This window comes from Camelus bactrianus, chromosome 5, assembly GCF_048773025.1.
Source record: "Camelus bactrianus isolate YW-2024 breed Bactrian camel chromosome 5, ASM4877302v1, whole genome shotgun sequence".
NCBI classification, from domain to species: Eukaryota; Metazoa; Chordata; class Mammalia; order Artiodactyla; family Camelidae; genus Camelus; species Camelus bactrianus.
Genome location: NC_133543.1, coordinates 12,330,820 through 12,350,241, shown reverse-complemented (window position 1 = coordinate 12,350,241; position 19,422 = coordinate 12,330,820). Strand labels below are relative to the sequence as shown.

The window sequence follows — 19,422 nt, the reverse complement described above, 5'->3', positions numbered from 1 at the left end:
TCTTAGGATACTCAAAGCCTAAAAATAGTTGTTTATCTTATTTCTGTTTAACAGCTAAGACTTCTACTAACAGTGAGGAAAGACGCAACAGGATGTAGCATCAGGCTAGGTGTCAAGGGACGGGATGTGCTGGTCCTGGCTCTGAACTCATTTCACCTTCAACATGTGGCTTAATCCTTCTGAGTCATAGTGCTCATCCACAAAATAACTCAGACTAGATGATTTCAAAGACTCCAACTAGTTCTGAAGGTGTTCAGTATCATAAGATCATCATGAGTACAGCCCTTCACTAAGACTGCACTGTAGCCTTACGCTAGCTGTCACATGTCACAACACATTCCTGTGGAAGAAACTCACACAAAAAGTGCAAAGCCAGGAATGCTTAAATAATTGTGATTTTAAAAAAAAAACTGGCTTGAAATATGGGTTAAATATCAAGAACATTTAGCTTCCTGCTAGAAAGCACTGACATTACACGTTGTAATGAAGCTCTGAAAGGGTGAAAGACACAATTCAACCAAGACAACTCACTCCACTGACTCTTGAACAAAAAGGGAAACCTCAGAGGAGTAACTTCTTGACACCGAATGCCTGTGGCACCCACTCTCCCACCCTGCACCTACGTGTTGAAGGAAGATGTTATTTTTACGACATGCTGGACTCAAGAGTATGGAACAGAATGCACTCTTCCTTAAATCAGCATAGGTTCAAATTAAGCACTTGAGAAAACTATCTTCCTAGTTAACAATGAACTAGTGAGATCTAGTTAAAAGTGTAAATGTTTTTGTTTCGATGTCTGTATTGCATATTTGAAAGTTAATTCCTTACTCTAACACCACTGAATTCACATAAATGGTGTTGATGTATAGTTAGTATTTCAACAGTCCCACTCTGAAGTCTAAAGCTAAGCTAATCCAAGTGAAAATATGGATTTCTTTTCTAGGGTGGAATAATTCATAGATATTAGTTTATAACTATGAAGTCAACAGAAGTAAATAAAGAACCCCTCCAAAACTTAGTCACAAGTGGACTATGCATTATGGATGTGGTACAGTGAAAAACCACCTCCCTTCCACAGAGACAGCAATACTGAGAAGTGTAGCTGCTGAGGCCTCATGTAATGCACACTGTAAAATGGCTCCCAAGAGAATGTGAGTTACATAAACAAAATCACAGTGTCAGTATGTTTGGAGAACGCTACCCCAGCACAAGGCAGGAAAAAGAATGCAGCCCTAACAGATGCATACAGATAAGTAAGCCCTTGGGGGGAGAGGGGAGAAGAGGAATGTGTGTATTTAACTTATACCTCAAAGAACTCAAAGATAGTATTAGTAGTAAAAATCTGCAAAGATGACTGTGAACCAGAGAGAGAGTTCAGGTTTCCTAAAAGAGTCTGACAGACGGTGTAAATATGTAAAAAAATCGAATGGAGATGTAAGCTGGCATTGTGGTATTGTGATGGTTTAAACCACAAATGCCTTCCCTATTTAAATATTCCAATCAGTACTGTTAGCACACGTACCTCGGAGAATTCTTTCCTCATGGCAACGAAGAAAGTCCCAGATCCTAACAGTGCCGTCATCAGAGCACGTAGCAAATTTATTATCCGTGGGTGAGAAACTGTTACATGAAGACACACAGCAGGGGAAAGAAGTCAGCATTTAACAGATTATCCGTGCTTCTCAGACAGGGAAAAATAAAAACACTGTGCTGCGTTATAAACAGGAGAGGGAAGGATCCAACAGTGAAGAAGCCCTCAAAGAAAATGTTGGCAGCTAACAAACGTATCTCAACAAAAGAATTACTTCAACACAGTAGTTGCTTCCTAGTTCTCACTCATCAATATTCAGAGAACTTTATGAGTGTATTATCAGTACTAATGGTCCCCATGCTCTCCACGGTACAGTATCTCCTATTGTACCAACAGAAAACATGGAGCTGATTTAAATGTAGAAACTAAACGAATTCTATCTTTGCAATATTCCTGTAAAGTCTGTTAAATCACACAGGAGTACTGCTCAAAAGATTAGCATCAGCTTCTGCTTCAAACACCATGAAAAAAAAAGCTGAAAAGTTTCGGGCCGGCTATTTAAAGACTGGTTGTTAAACATCCCACATGTGATCTTTCTCATTTATGTAAAAGGTCTGCGGAAACCGTTCACACCTTCTTCCTGGCAGGCTATCGCAGGAATGTTGCACTGTTTGAGGAAAACTAACATGGGGACGTTCAGACGGTGTTTAAAGTCAAAGAATCTGCTGCCTTTTCTTCCTCCCTGTAAAGGACCATCGAGTTTCTCATCTGCCTCTAAGGACTCCCCTGGGCTTCTGAACCCTATGACTAAGAAGGGACCAACTGCCAAAACTCAACGTATGGGCAGGACAATAAGGCATAGTCTTTGCAGAAGCATGTTTATGCACCAGGTCTTGTTAGGATTCTGACAGTGGAACAGTGACTGCGGTGGATGGTGTTCCTACAGAGACGCCGCCCTCCTCCCACACGCGGGCGGCACCGCCGGACAGAATGCTGCTGAGCTTTGTTCTGAGGCTGCAGCAGTTCTTCAGGCTTGTTTTTGCAACTTCCTTTTCCGGTTTTACTATACATACCTCACTGATTGGTAAAAAATATACAACTCACTGAAAAAATTTCAAACTTCCACTTATTACACATTTGCATTACTGATGTTATCAACAGTGAATCAGGAGGAAGTTCCTAGAGTCGTCTTGACAATGGTCTGCTTACAGTTTCAAAGCTTGAAAGAACCCACTCATTAACCATTAACGTTTGCCACATCCAGAGTTACTTGGAGAGTTTTTAGTCCTACTATGCTTTCCTTTTGAAGTCGTGGCATAACCAAGCCAACCAGGTCTTCACTTAAGCCTTTTATCCTTGTATTTTGTGTGAACTCTGAAGGTGTTTTCTGCAGGCTTTAGATTTTATTCAGTTGTATAATTAAAGACTGAATTCTTTATTTGGAATGAAATATTCTTGTCTTACATAGTAGGTAATAAAAAGGAATAACGTATATACATTATTAACCATAAATGAAAAGAGAAAACCAGTGCAAAATGCGGCAGACAATACATCTCTAACAGATTGCAGAGGCTGATACCGGGACAACACTACTTCAGAAAGGTGCCAGCAAAATGGTGAGTGTGTGAAAACAAAGAAAAATATCGTGTTTATAGGGTGCAGAAAGTTTCCCAGAATCTGACAGAGCCCATGCATCTCTGCACCCAGAATACACTTAGAGAATAATTTACCCATGACATTAGGGACTACAGAAAATGGTATATTGTGTATAAACCTGGCCTCTCTAATCGCCTCCTTATGTGCCTGGAACATCTTGACGTTGTTCATGTTCGACTGCCAGTATTTCACATATCCTCCGTGGTCCGCTGTTAACATCCACATGTCATTATGTGACCAAGTCATGGCCCTCACTGGGCTATCGTGAGCCTGTGAAAACACAAAACATTTGTAAACATTATATAAAAGAATATACGATGGGAGGTTTTACAGGAGCACATATTAACTCATAACAATTATCTGTCCAGTTGTAAGTTAAAAATGCCAATAAGGTAACTATCTCAAGTTCTTTACAGTACCACAGGATGAGGGTACCATCTGATGATTACTGTTACCTGTAATATTGTTTCAAAATTGAAAGTGAGTCCATTCCACAAGGTGAACTCTCCACTAGAAGCTCCAGTGACCAACCGCCTTCCTTCTGGAGTCCACTGGGGAAGGGGAAAAAAGACAGATTATACAAGGTCACAAACCGTCAACCTCACCTAAGTTTTAAAACACTTAGGGAGTCTTTATTGATGAATATCCAATAATTAATATTAAGTGGACAATACTGACTTTCACTTAAGCACAGCTCAGATTTAAAGCCAAGTACTCTGTCAGAAAAGAACTTCTATTAATGCAAGAAAAGCTCTGGCACTTTAGCTCATTAACTCAATTTAAAATAATAAGTACATGATTAGTACAACTTAAGTTACACAAACTGAGGCACTCTAAAGAGCATTTCAAAACAAAATATGCAAACATCTAATGTTCCCAGGATACAAGGCAGACTAGCATAAATAAGATGGTCAGTCACTAGAAAAACGCAAAGACCAAATGAATGAAGGCTCTGGTTTATCACAACTGCTAGTGGACCAATTCAGGAAGAAAAGTTACCAGTGTTCCATGAAAAAACAGTATTACAGTAAGCAGCAATTTAAGGACATCAAGGATATCAAACTTTTCCTAGAAACTAAATGTACTATATAGATATATATTTTTAAAGTTGTCCTTCATTCACAGTATCAAGCAGTGACAGGTCTTATGCTGATCTGTTCTCAAAAAAATATAATGCAAAAGAGGCATGACTAACACCACCCCAATATTTTAACGTCACAATTTGCATACTAAAGGTAATCTGTGATACATGCTTATCAACTCAAAATGCAACAGACGTTTTCTCACTTTTATTTTCAAGTTTCTATGGAAGATTACATACTCATTTTCCTTAGATGTAAATATATGAAACATCAATACAACAATTCTGTTTTCCAAAGTAAAAACTGTGACACAGAGTTGGAAAATACAAGTGTACTTATGAGAACAGCAGGATGAGATACATAAAATGAAAACTATTTGGTAAATTACAAAGATATATATAAGAAGCCAGCCTTTTACTGCTTACCTGTATGTATATCATGGTTTTGATTATTGTTAATGAAATCCTACTTTCCTGGTTTCTGTTATCTGCTAAGAATCCCAACCCAGTAAATACTACAGGCAACCAAATTGTAGACACAGGACCCACAGTCTTTATGCCTTAAATATCTTGCAATTTGGACTTGCCTCTTCTATACGCAAATTTCTTAAGACCTTATAACTTGATTCCCCCAATGAGAAATTTAATTAACAAGATATAGGACACAGAATGCTCAGATTTTACTCATCTCAAAGTTTTCTGTGTTATGTTAACAAGGTATTAAAGTTAGCTGCACATCATACTCCTCCTGCCAAATCCCCTGGTAAACAAAATCACACTACATACAGGCCGGCTCTATTAACACAAAAGACATTCAAATAATGTTCCTTTACTGATGGCTGCGGTGTCTGAGGCAAACACGGAGCCTACGACTGAATAGCCACATTTGTATGGAGCTCAAGGCAGCATCCCTCCCTCCAGACCTCCAGGCTGCCTACCACACCTCTCTAATGAGAGGAACTGCTTGTTTTGCTCATTTGCCATAATGTTTGCCATGACTGTCTTTTCTCTGTCCCATTATTTTTTCAATTTTTAATCTGCTCACTCTGACTATTAAGTATCCTACATTTCTGGACTTGATATATGGAAAACCAGCAAGTGCATTCTTACTAGCAAACTACAAAAAAAAAGATCATACTGTTATTTATGGGGAATATTAACTGAATGCATTTTAAAAATCTTAGTGAAAATGTATTGAGTACCTAACAATGTGTTAACTGAGCTGACAATTATGGTCTCCCATTGATCTTCAGCTCTTCTTGGGTGTTTTCCTTCCTAGTAGCCCTAAGAGTTTTCATTTACCTTGAGATGCTGCTCTCCAGACAGCAACAAAAAATTCCTATTCAAGAGCAAACCAAAATAAACAAACAAACAAACAAACAAAAAAAAAAAACAAAGAAGCAAACCAGAGACATGCTGCAATATCTAACTATCTATCTATCCATCCATCCATCCATGGCCAGCCCAGAAAGAATTCTATGGAAACTGCAACATGAAGAAATGCAATCCAAAAGTGGTATCTTACTAAATGTGGGTATAGTGAGAAAATGATTGGGTATTCCAAAATAAAATCATTAGCATTGCCTGATTTTCCTCCCTGACACACATTTAAAATGATGTTTAATTTTTTGTCCTGTTAAATATATTTGCAGAATAACTCAGAATTAACTTTTCCAAAAAACATCCAACAAAAATACTTACCCTAACAACAAATACTGGACACTTCACTTTATTTGTTGATGTTCGAACAAACTTTGTTGTTACTGCATTCATAGGATTATTCAACATCCCTATAGGTGGGACCAACTATAAAAAAAAAAAAAAAAGAAAGAAAGAAAGAAAGAAAGAAAGAAAGAAAATTGGGTTTAAAGGGCCCCTGATCAATGAATATCTGCCCATACAGGATTTTTGTCTTTGATACCCAACAAAAGTACTGGGAGAAAACCAGGTTTATCATCAGAAAACTTTTAAATAAAAATGAAGTCTCCTATCAAAAAAATAAATAAACAAAATGAAATAAAACAGCTCCTGATCATACACAGGGCATTAGCCAGGGACCTTGCAAGGTAATCATTTCAACATTTAAAGACAAATCTGGGACCATACAGGACTTCCAAAAAAACTATTATAATAGATTATAATTAGTCTATAGTAATTAAATGAAGAAAACTGAGATACAGGGAAGTTAAATGCCCATTATTACTAAATAAACAATAAAATAAGTACCAGATTTCCCGAATTACTTCTCGAAGTCAACACAATTTTTAAACACATTCAAAAGTCAAGTTTAACATTAACTTTCCTATCACAAAGACTTTGAGGTAGTGTAACCTTTTGTTGGACACTGCTTTAAGCCTCAAATCAAAAGTTCAAGCACCATCAAATTAAAAGGAAAATTTAAATTGAGATTAAAAAAAATAACTCATGGTTTACACAGATATGTTATATTACTCCTTTAGGAATATTTCATTTTAATTACAAAAATGTTAAAAGTCCATGTCTAAATTTGAGATTTCATATTTTAGGTTCAAATGTCCAAGCAAAGAGGTCTTTATTAAGCTGGTATGACTTATCTTATACTTACATCATTGTAATAACCTGCATCAGGCTGAATTGCCCGCATATCTCTCTGGTCTCTTTGCCATATTCTATTCTGTTAAAAAAAATTAATTAATTAATCAGTTAAACTAATATACAGTCTAATTATACTGAATTTGAAACTTAAATAAGTATGTACAAAATGTAAGCTGTCATTACATGGGGAGAAAACAAGATTAAAACTTTTTCATTATGTTCTAAAACACAGATAACAGTGTACATCTTAAGAGATTTCCCCTCTTACCCTACTGACATTGCTTAGAATTTCCCTCCTCTCTGCTCACATTATGCCCAACCCATCAGCCAAGATGCTGTTGACCCCAACACATTCTCATGACCATACCTTAATAAAAGAAAAAAGGATAAGAGGTAGACAGACATCTCCAATTCCTTCAAAATCCTCAGCATAAAATCCTGTTATCTTGCCCCTGGTTTAATTTCTCCCAAACTCTTCAAGTCTAGTCTAACAACTGAAATACCTGAAAAAAAGCTAAATCTGTCTTTACCTCTGAATGAATATATCTCTGCCATGTGCCTGTAACATACTAACTACGTCCGATATGCATACAGGTCTTTAACAATAGGTCTCAGGTCATAAAGCAGATAAACTTTCTTCACAGGAGGCAGAGCAGACCACAACCTGATTAAAGTAACAGGGGTTAGCAATGAAGAGCAAACCACAGAGGCTAACTCCTAGGTTAAGAGAAGTAAATAAAGAGCTCAAAGGGCAGTTAAGTCAAACTGACACAGGTGCAGGCCCCACACTCTGCCTTTATTTGCCATCTCAGAGTTGGTTTCACCCTACAGACTGTGGCAGGTGCTCAAACCTCAAGGAAATAGAGCCCTCTTCCCTGACTACTACCAGAGGCCTGGAGAGGGCCAGTGTCTTGGGCATGCAGAGTCACTATTCTGAATGTATATTCTCACAAATATTCCTACTTTGGCGGTCTCTTAACATTTTTTATACACACTGTGGGTATGAAAACAAGTGTTTTAAGGTTGGCCTAGCTGAATAAAAATACCCTCTTCTGAAATACATTATGAACCTTTATAACAAAGCCTATTTCTAAATTGGTGTCTAACTTTAATAATTTGTTTGTCTTTTTATGAGGAGGATGTAATTAGGTTTATTTATTTTATTTATATTTGGAGGAGGCGCAGGGGATTGAACCCAGGACCTTGTGCATGCTAAGCATGTGCTCTACCAGTTGAACTATATATACTCTCCCCGTCTAACAGATAATTTTTGAAAAGATTATTCATGCATGCTAAGAGTTTTAAAAAAAGTACTTTTTTTTTTAGGTGATTGGCCTCATCTGAAATTCTACTTCTTCCCACTAATTCAAAAGACACCAGTATACTCGTTACCCTGCATTTTAAAAACTTTCCTCTTTTTAACAAACCAAAGTGGGGTCATCTGAAGCACATAAACTGGACTCACCTCCAAATACTTAATTACAGAAGGATTATAGTCGATGGTTTTTCGGTTTACTGCTTTTCTCATTCGTTTTCCATCAAAGGTAAGCTGTTGCATTGCTTGCTGCTGTGCAAAATCAGGTCGCTTATAAAACAGTTGTCGAGGTGCCTGGTGTTGGAACCTTGGCATATGGAAAAAACGAGGAGGAGAACCAATTTCTGTAGCCATGGCGATGTTTTCGTTCTAGGACACTAGGGTAAGAAAAAAGTACTTTTACTACACATATCAGCACTGTAACACTCCCTGAAAACATTTTTAAATGAACATTTTTTACACTTCTCTTCCTTTTCCTAATATGCATCATTTCTAGCTTAGTTTAGTCAACTTACTTACAAAATTAACTATTAGATTTATTCATTGGTAGAGACCAGTTACACATTTGAAAAAGGCCAATACACAAAATAAGTGCTAGTATTTGTTGTAAAATTCAGCCTGATAGAAGGAAAAACAACAGTTTATAACAGCTTGGAGTGTGTTGTGAATGTGCAGGGTGAATAAACTGCAGGGGGGAGGAAGGTAATACCACATTTCTTTAATGAAGTTTTCATTAGATGTTTTACAGTAAAACAAACCATTTTAAGTTTATTGTAAGACCTTCATTTTATACAACTGTCACTAAAAAATTTTTAAACCTGACTTTCGTCCTTTTAAATTTCCTAGGACTAGTGTAAAAAGTGGACCAAACTATCATATATTTCATATGAATGTTAAAAGTATGTATATCTAATTTCAGACTCAAAGTAACTACCACAGAAACATTTCTCAGTATGTGTATTTACATATTTATACAGGCAACATTAAGCTAACATCTGAAGAAAAAAATGTATTCTACAGTTTTTCAACTTTAAAGCTCTCCAATTAAACTCACATTCCAATAATACAAATATGCATGATTTTAAACCATATTTTAAAGTATATTTTAAAAAGTAGACCTTGAAAATACATAAAGGCTGTTAGAAGCATTTCTGCAATTATTTTTGTTTTAAAAAGAGGAAGGATTAGATTCTCCATTATTTTTCTATATTCTTACATTTGCCTTTTCTCATTCAAGACATTAAAGGGCCTGAAAATAAATTTATGATTTCCTTTGGATGAAATTATTCTTCGTACTAACTTAATTCATCCATGTCACTTTAGTGTTTCCTGAAACCATTTAATAACAGAAAGGAGATGGAAGAGGAGGAGGGGGTGAAGGGAGAGGGAAATACTAAGTCCTGACTCCTACAACACCAAAAACAAATAGTGATAAAACATGTATTTAATACACACTATTTCCACTACTCTGGAGTGATCCCAGAAGGTCCCTGACAACTGTTAATTTGTAATGAGATGAGATACACTCTTTCTTTGGGCTGTGTGTGAATTAAACCAGAATGCACAAAATGCACTAAGCATTTGACTCCATAAGGGTGATGAAGGAATCTGTTTATTCAGCTATCGCACGAATCCAACTAAGTTTCAGCATCCACATTTCAACTAATGACTTCAATTCAGATGTCTAGGCCAGTAGTTATAAAAGGATGCAGCTCTGAAAGTATATTTTTAAAATCACTATTTTTTCACTTCATAATCATCAAATTTCTAATTTTATTAAAATAAAGTTATCCTAATATTCTACTTTCTAATATTATTAAACCAAATGAGAATAAAGATTTTTACACATACCAAAAGAGGCTTAAAAATTATTCAGCCAAAAAATGAGGGGGAATGAAATGCTGACACAGGCTACAACATGGATGAATCTCAAAATCACTATGTAAGTGAAAGAAGCCAGATATAAAAGGTCACATATTGTATGATTTCATTTATATGAAAACTCCCAAACAGGCTAACACATAGAGATAGAAAGCACATTAGTGGTTGCCAGAGGCAGGGGAGGATGAGGAGTGACTGCTTACTGGGAATGGGTTTCCACTGGAGGTGATGAAAATGTCTGGACTAGAGGTGGTGTCTGCACAACACTGTGAATATACTAAGTGGTGCTGAACTGGACACTTTAAAATGGTTAAAACAGTGAATTTTATGTTATGTAACTTTTACCTCAGTTAAAGAATTGGGGGGGGGGGTTAATCCACTGGAAAAAAATTTTAGATGGAGAGTAGATAGGACATTAACAGAAAGCTGATGTTGAAGCCAGGGGATGGGTACACGGATGTAAATCAAGAGTCAAACTAAGGATCTACTAGACAAATATGAGGCAAATGACTGAAGTCAAATGCAGAACAATCAATGTGTTGCTACTAACACTCTTGAATAATTCACTTGTTAAAGCTAGAGAAAAATATTACTCCTTCATTTAAGATCTTACAGAGGATGGGAAAAAATATCTTTCCATCTATAAATTTGTTGAGTAAAACTAGTTCTGAAAAAAAGGCCTTTAACTTTTCCTTGAATGGTCAAGTACCACTGGTGTTCCTGAAATAAAGGGCTCGCAAAAAGAGGGGGAAAAAGTACAATAATATTCTAAATCAAAATCCAGCCCTAAAATAAGACCTAAATCTCCTGACAGTACAGTGGTAAGCCTTACACACTGCGGAATCACCTCCTGTAGTCCACTGCTATTTGCCCCAAGTCAAAACAGGCCTCTTGACGGCTAACCTCCAGAATGTACTGTCTTTGAGATAAAGCCCTAATCCTGACGACAGGTACCCTAACAAGAGGAGATAAGGACACAAGCATGCGCAGAAGGGAGGCAATGTGGAAACATGGGAGGAAGACAGCTCTACAAGCCAAGGAGGCCTCAGAAGAAACCAACCCTGCTCACACCTTAACCTCAGACTTCTAGCTTCCAAAACTGTGAGAAAATCAATGTGTTGTTTAAGCCACCCAGTCTGTAGAACTTGGTCGTGGCAACCCTAGCAGGCAGAGGCAGAGGCAGAGGCAGAGCAAAGTACCTGGGCCCCCTGCCTCTCCTCCAACAGGGGCTGCCAAAAGATTTCAGTATTCACTAACACCAGAACAGCTTTCTCTGACTGAGACAGCAGAAAACTTGGTATCTGAGGTTGGAAGATGAGTGACCCAGATAGAAAGAGCTCAAGTCATTAAAACTATCCTTCAGGCTCCACTCAGGACCCTACTGCAAGGAACTATATATACAACCAAATACAGAAAAGAAATGGGAGCTTTATCTTTCATAAAAACAACTAGTGTAATTTCCACTCACCGCAGTATTCACACTTGTGCTACACTAACAAAGACTACAATTTAAACTAGAAGTCAGGTTTGCCCCGAAAGCATACTCATCTCTCATCTGAGGTGCAGGGAGAAGGAGGGAGACAGAGGGGAGAGGGGCAAGGGAGAAACTGAGGTAGAAAGAGGACAAGTAATCTGCATATGGTTATTAAATACATACTAACAATGAATCAAATGGCTAAGGAAAAAATTCTACCTTAAACACTGAATTCATCATCTTGCTCGAACACACAAACTTTCAACGTTTCAAGGAATCAGCACAATTTTATCAAGTACCTACTTTTTTTTTCTACCCTGCATCGGTATTTTGTTCTCCTTCACTATCATTCCTAAGTTCCCAGAACAGATCCCAGGCTTTGTGGTGTCTAGTTCCCATCTCTGACTTTGGCAAATACAAAACTAGTGAATTCACAAAAGTTTGCAGCATATTCTTAGTCTTCAAGCTTTCAACTACTCTCCAAAACGAGGCAAGCCACATAACCCCTCTGCAGCCATTTTCGCAATCTGGGCACTAAGGTTAATGTAGATCACTTCAAAGATCCTTTTTGCTCAAAGATAGGATTTTGCAAGAAATATGTTTATTTCTTTAGCCAGTGTAGTGACTAGTCTGTTGAACAAACTGGAATACCGACTTAGTTCTCCGATGTTGGTGTATGCAAGTTCATAGAAGCATTATAATTCTGCTTCTTGTCCCAACTATTACAAAATAATTTCTTTTATAATCTCAATCATGTGATATTACCAAGATTATAACTGAAGACAGAAAAAACCACAAATGCTTTTCTTAAAAAAAATCACAAGCTCACAATGTAGAATTGTGCTAAATAGTAGCTCATTTCATTAAACCTAAATTGCTAATTAAAGCAATAAAAACTATATACTAGTGGTAACAAAAGCTCAAAAACTGGAGCAACAATAAATAGCAGAATGAACAGAAAGGGATTCATGAGAGAAGACTTGAATTAGAAATTATATAGAAAAAGTGATTAATAAGATAATGAGCAGACACCACCAAATTCACTGAGGCAGCTACTAGCCATGAACACACTTAGGAACTGGATTTGTTGAAAAATCCAGTGACATGGAGAAGCATAATGAGAAATGTAATTCATTTCAAGAAGTAACCAGTGAACACTAACTAGGCACTGAAGACAGAGACATATAAAGTCTGTTCTCAAGAGACTCAAAGTTTACCAGAAGAGAAGCGCTTAAGAAAGCAATGTGAGAATACTTCTGCACTGAGAAAATACTATGCCTGTTTGCCAGGAACTATTACAGGCAACAGGGATAAAACATAGGATGCTTACTGCACAATTCAGCCTGAAGAAGTTTAAGTTCAGGTGGAGGGGTGAGGGATGCTGGGGGAGGATGGATGAGGAAGAGACACTAGGGAAAGAAACAATCTAACACTCACTCACACTCATTCCGCACATCAAGGCATGCATAACCTCTTCCTCAACCAAACATAATCCAAAATAATCTTCCCCAACCAAACATTTCTGTCTCAGAAAAATTTTATTATCTCAGCCTATCTCCAGCTTAAAGGGGAAAGCTGCATAGGTGACCCTTGAAACAACTCGGGTTGATCTGAGTATACTTTATGTTTATAGTTAGCTCCCTGTATCCACGGTTCCGCCACAATTTCAAATTCAACCAATCACAGACCATGCAGGGCTGTAGTATTTACTACTGAAAATTATCTGCGTCTAAGTGGACTCTTGCAGTTCAAAATCACATTGTTCAAGGGTCAACTGTACTTTTATAGGAAAATGACATTGCTAAAACTTAACTAATTCCACAAACTCAATCCAAAAGGAGTTTACTAAGTGCTTCACACAATTGAATAAAAAGATCTTTACGATTCTGGAGGGTAGGACTGAGCCTGAGGCTCTGCATCAAAGAAACTTCTATGACCTGAAAGTTCATGAATTGGCCTAAAGCAGTGTTTTGTCTTTAAACCAGAAGTCATTCATATCCTACTGGTGGTTCTTGAAATCAATATGGCTGATAACTAGCATTGCTTTAATAATTTAAAAAATATAAGGCTGAACCATTTTGTTGTTGTCGTTTTTGAAGGATTTGGGGTTGGGGGGCTAGGTTTACTTTTTATGGCGGTACTGGGGATTGAACCCAGGACCTCATGCATGCTAGGCAGGCACTCTACCACTAAGCTATGTATCTTCTCCTCCTTGAACTGCACATTTTAAAGGAAAGAACTGTTTCTGTGAAATTTCTGTTTCAGTTGTACATGTGTTTACACTGGGTCACAATATTAAAAAATATACCCCTCCTGTTAATTTGTCAAAAGTAAAAGCAAATGCCTTAATGTTAACAAACCACTAAGTGAAAACCAAGAGTTTCCTATCTAAGCCATCTTCCACTTATTATCACTTAATTTCTGCTGCCACTGGGTGGGTATCCATAGCCAAAGGAGTTCAAATACAGCATCTGTCCAGTGTGGGTACAGTAGCTGTGGCTCCAGAATCTGGTGCAATTATGAAATCTAAAATTCCTCCACATCAACCACTAAGTCAGAGCTTCTGATCAGCATATGAAAGTTTGTTTCCTCAAACTGAGATGAAAGAATTCTAACCCAAAGCAAATTACTGATGCATTAAATACCTAGGATAAAACGTACAATTTCTGTAGGGCTTCTAAACATAATAAAAGGTTTTAAGATCTCCACTCTCAACACAAACCTGGACCTCGAGGTCAGAACCTTAGCCTAGGAACCTCTATTGTAGGTCCAGAGATGGATAACTGACCTTAAAAGAGATTTGATAACTAATCTGTCACAGTACTTTGAGGGGATCTACATGACTGGTAAAAAAGGCCAATAACAAAATGATCAATATGTGCTCTCTCTGATGTCCAATCATTAATACATATGAATCCTGAACAAATCAAGAGACATACTGAGACCATTCAATCTGTATCCTGTTAGAGACTAAATCTGACATTAAGGATCAGTTAACTCTCAGTGTAGGAGTTTTCCAACTTAAATCTCTTTCAGCCTCAGATTTACTTACATAATTTCTTTGTAACTTGGGGTAAGCAGCTTTGGTTGTATAACTTTGGTAAAGTTACTAAAACTTTTTGGGGGATACTGCAGTGGACCAGTTTAATGCATGCTACTTGATACTGTACTTGGCTTTTACATTCAGTTTTCTGTGCCATTTCAAAAGCTAACGTTAATATTTAATGCACATATGACCACAAATCTGGCTCTCCACTTAATTAGAAGGTAACAATTCACCATTTCAAAAGTGTGACTCTCAAATAAGGAACCTGTGCCATCAACTGTTCTCAACGTGGATAAAGTCAGCAGTTATTGGGTGTGTTCTTTTCCCCTTGTTGTTAACAAAGGGTCTTCCTATTTTTACACTGTTTTTAAAACTGCATTATACACTAATTTATCAACTGTCTAAGCCAATAAATATTGGGCAAACTAATTCTCATTTGATAGTGTGGGAAATGAACTAGGCAGCAGAGTTTTTTTAAGCTCTCAGGTGATACTAAAGTTTGGCAAAATTTGGAAACCACTGTACTAAGTGACTTGGATAGCTTACTTCTGAAACAGTTTCCTATAGCAGCAAGTTCTAAAACTTTTTATTTCAAGACCTTTTTACTCTTAAAAATTGAGGATTCCCCTCACTTTTTGTTTATTGCAGTATTTATATTCATAGATATGTAACATATTAGAAATTAAAAAAGAAAAATTCAAAATATTTATTAATTCATGTTAGAATAATGATAAACCCATTGTAATAACTATTTTTCCTTCCCCAAAAACAACTAGTGAGAAGAGTGGCATTGTTTTTTACATTTTTGCAAATCTCCTTAACGTCTAGCTTAACTGAAAACAGCTGAAATCTCACGCCTGCTTTTGCATTCAATCTGCTGCAATATGTTATTTGGGTTAAAGTACATAAAAAATATCTAGACCCAAAGAAATATATTCTTGGAAAAAGGAAGAGTATTTTAATAGCCTTCTCAGAAAATTATGGATATTCTTTGATATTCCAACTGAATTTGGCAAGCGATAGCTTATTAAGTGGTAACTGTAATGCGGCATCTAAAGTCACATCAGTAAGCTTTTTCCCCTCTGTTACAATAAAATACACCGGCTTATTTTGCACTTTGGAACTTTAACCCATCTCTGATTTTACAAGATCATGTGCTGATCATTTGGAAAACACTGGTTCCACAGAATTTGGCATTTCATCTGTCATATTTCTTATAAAACATGTAATAATTATTTTTATTAAAATCACCATTGATCTCACCATAAAAACTATTAATTACTGGGAAACTCAACCTCACATGGTAGACACAAGTTTTCCAAAACTCTAATTTTTGCTTGAGAATTCAATTTCTATCACTGGCAACAAATACTAAAAGCTGTTTCCCTTGAAACAGCAGTCAACCTATATTCACCTTCAAGAAAAATATTTGCCATATACTCAAGTCTGAACGCCATAGCTTGTCACTCTTTAAAATTTCATATTTTTACATACTTTCATTTTTGAAAGCAGTTTTCAGCCCACAGCAAAGATTAGCAAAAAGTACAAAGTTCCTACACACACATATACCCTCCACCACAACAGTGAGCATCAGAGTGGTACACTTGTTAAAATGTGTACCAACATTAATGTATCATATTCACCCAAAGCCCCAAGTTTATATCAGTTCACTCTTGGTACTGTGTATCCTAAAGGTTCTGACAAATGTATTCAGATTGGCTTCTTTCACAAAGCAATACGTATTTAAAGTCCCTCCAGGTCTTTTCCATGATAGCTTATCTCATTTCTTTTTAGTGCTCAATAACACTGCACTGCTGGGATGTACTATTCTTGTTAATCCACTCACCTATGAACTGTATCTTGGTTACCTAAATTTTGGCAATTATGAATAAATCTACTATTAACTTTCACGTGCAGGCTTTTATATGAACTTATTTTCAACTCATTGGGTAAACACCAAGGAGTGTGATTACTAGATCCTCTGGTAAAGAGTACATTTAGTTTTGTAAGAAATTGACAAATCGTCCAAAGTCATTGCACCATTTTGATTACCACCAGCGATGAATGAGACTTTGGGTGCTCCAAGTCCTCACGAGCATCTGGTACTGTCAGTGTTTTGAATTTCAGACAATCTATTGTGTGTGTAGTGGCATCTCACTGCGTGCCTTTGCAATTCCCTAATGACATATAATGTTGGGCATCTTTCCATCTGCTCATTTGTCACCTGTATATCTTCTTTGGTGAGGTGTCTCTTCAGATCTGTTGCCCATTATTTAAATTGAGTTGTTCATTTTCTTATCGTTAAGTTTTAAGAGTTCTTTGCATATTCTGGATTAACAGTCCTTTATCAGACATACCTTCTGCAAATATCTTCTCCCAGTCTGTGGCTTGTCCTCTCATGCTTTGATTAACTTATTTTTTAAATTACACACAATAAAATTCAGTTTTTGGTGTACATTTCTAAGTTTTGACAAGTATATAGAACCATGAACAGTTGAGATGAGGCGCGGTTCCCTCACCCCCTATAGTCCTTCGTACTGACCCACTGTCACAGGTTTCCTGTCACTACCTCTAGCCCCTGACAACCACTGAAGCCTCCCCTCACTGCAGTTAGTCTTTTACAGAATGTAATATAAAAAGAATCTCACACTGTATATAGCCTTTTGAGTCTGGCATCTTCCATTTGGCATAATACTTCTAGATTCACCAATGTGGCTGCACGGATCAGAAATTCCTTTTTTATTGTTGAATTCTATGGATATACCACAGTTGTTTATCCATTTACCAATTCAGAAACATTGGGGGTTTTTTGCAGTGCTTGGCAGTTTGAACAAAATTGCTATAAACGTTCACGTTTTCATTTTCTAGGGTAAATATTTAGGATTGAAACTGCTGGGTCGTGTAAGTTTATGTTTAACTTTACGAGAAACAGAACTGTTTCCCAAAGCGGCTGTACCATTTTGCATTCCCACCAGCGATACATCAGAGTTTCAGTTGCTCTGCATCTTCACTACCACTTTATAGGCAGTGAGGGGGAGGGAAAAGTTGTTTGTCTTGTTTCTGTCATTCTAAGAGAAGTACCATCTTATTGTGGTTTGATTTCCATTTCCCTAAGGACTAATAATATAGTGCTATTTTCAGGTACCTATTTGTCACCTACATATCCAGCAAAGCTTCTGTTCAAATCTTTTGTCCATTTTTTAATTGGGTTATTTTCTTATTGTTGACTTTTGAGAGTTCTCTCCATAATCTACATAAAAAATCTTTACCAGATGTGATTTACAAATATTTTCTCTCAGTCTGCCACTTCTTTTCATTCTCACCATTTCTTTCAAAGAGCAGTTTTTAATTTTAATGAAATCAAATTTATCAAGTGATTTTGTGCTTTTGATTATATCTAAGAAGTCTCCATCTAAGCCAAGGTTACAAAGATTTTTCTTCTGTGTTCTCTTCTGCCATTTTTATTGTTTTACATTTTCCAACTGTTCTGTAAACAATTATACAAAAAAAGTTTCTGGGATTCTGATCTGGTGGATCAATTTGAGGAGAAATTATATCTTAACCGTACTTAATCTTCAAAACCACAAACAGGTAAATTCTCTACAATTACTTGGGCCTTTTTTAATTTCTTTCATCAGCAGTTTTAGCCCACAGATCCTGTACACATTTTGTCAGATTTATACCTATTTTTGGTGCTATTTAAATGGTAGCTTTTTTACTTATTTCCATTTCCAGTTTTTCATTGCTAGTATATACAAATAAAATTAATTGTATATATATTGTCTATAACTCTTGCAATCTTGCTAAACTCACTTATTCGCTCTAGACACTTTCTTGTAAATTCCTTGGGGTTTTCTCCATGTCTTTTGAAAAAACAGGCAATTTTATTTTTTCTTTTCTGTTCCAAAAGCCCTTTTATTTATTTTTATTTCTTTTTCTTGCCTTACTGCACTGTTCTAATCTTAGGGGGGAAAGCACTGTCTTTCACTATTAAGTATTCATTATCAAATACGAGATTATCTGTAGGCTTTTATGGATTCCCTTTATAAAGTGAAAGAAAACATTTTCTATTCCTGGTCTTTAAGAATTTTTGTCATGAAAGAATGAAGAATTGTATCAAATGCTTATTCTCTATCTATGAAGATTAGTCTATTAACATGATAAATTACCCCCAACTGATTTTCAAATGTTGAACAGCCTTGCATTTCCAGAGTAAACCCCATTCAGTCCTGATGTATTATCCTTTTTATATCTGGCTGGATCTGAATGACTCATATTTATTTTATCTTTTGCATCTATGTTCATGAGGAATATTGGTATAATTTTATTTTCTTGTATATCTTTACCTGATTTTATATCAAGCCTCATACAGTAAGGTGGGAAGTGTTCCTTCTAATATTTCCTTCAAGAGATTGTAGACATCTGGTATTATTTCCTCCTTAAATGTTTGGTAGACTTCACCTGTAAAACCATCTCAAAAGGTTTTTAACTATGAATTCAGTTTCTTTAAAAGACATAGGTCTAGTGGGGTTATCTTTTTTTTTTTTTTTTTGAGTGAGTTTTGGTGTTTGTGTTGTTGTGGGAATTGATCATTTTCACTCAAGTTGTCAAATTTTGGGGCACAGAATTGTTCATAGCATTCTTTAACATTTCAATGTCTATAAGCTCTGTAATAAGCCCCTCTTTCATTCCTGATACTGTTAACTTGGGCTCCTTCCTGTGTCCAAGATTAAGATGCCAGCACAGTCAGTTCCTGGTGAGAGGTCTCTTCCTGGCTACCTTCTTACTGTGTTATCATAGGGCAGAGAGAAAGAAACAGCAAATTCTCTGGAGTCTCTTCATATAAGGGCATGAATCCCATCAG

The 19,422-nt window shown here is 36.5% G+C and overlaps 1 protein-coding gene across 4 annotated transcripts in view; it reads right to left on the bottom strand.

The window, feature by feature from the left end:
* Positions 1 to 19,422, bottom strand: part of WDR33 (WD repeat domain 33) — a 90,484-nt gene that overhangs the window by 50,067 nt on the left and 20,995 nt on the right. For all 4 annotated transcript variants that reach the window (XM_074363442.1, XM_074363443.1, XM_045516218.2 and 1 more), the window contains exons 2-7: positions 8,308 to 8,534; positions 6,853 to 6,921; positions 5,970 to 6,074; positions 3,643 to 3,738; positions 3,306 to 3,457; positions 1,523 to 1,620 (exon numbers count right to left, since the gene is read on the bottom strand). In XM_074363442.1, coding sequence (XP_074219543.1) covers positions 1,523 to 1,620; positions 3,306 to 3,457; positions 3,643 to 3,738; positions 5,970 to 6,074; positions 6,853 to 6,921; positions 8,308 to 8,511 — 724 coding nt within the window. In that variant the 5' untranslated portion in view covers positions 8,512 to 8,534. The remainder of the gene's footprint in view (positions 1 to 1,522; positions 1,621 to 3,305; positions 3,458 to 3,642; positions 3,739 to 5,969; positions 6,075 to 6,852; positions 6,922 to 8,307; positions 8,535 to 19,422) is intronic.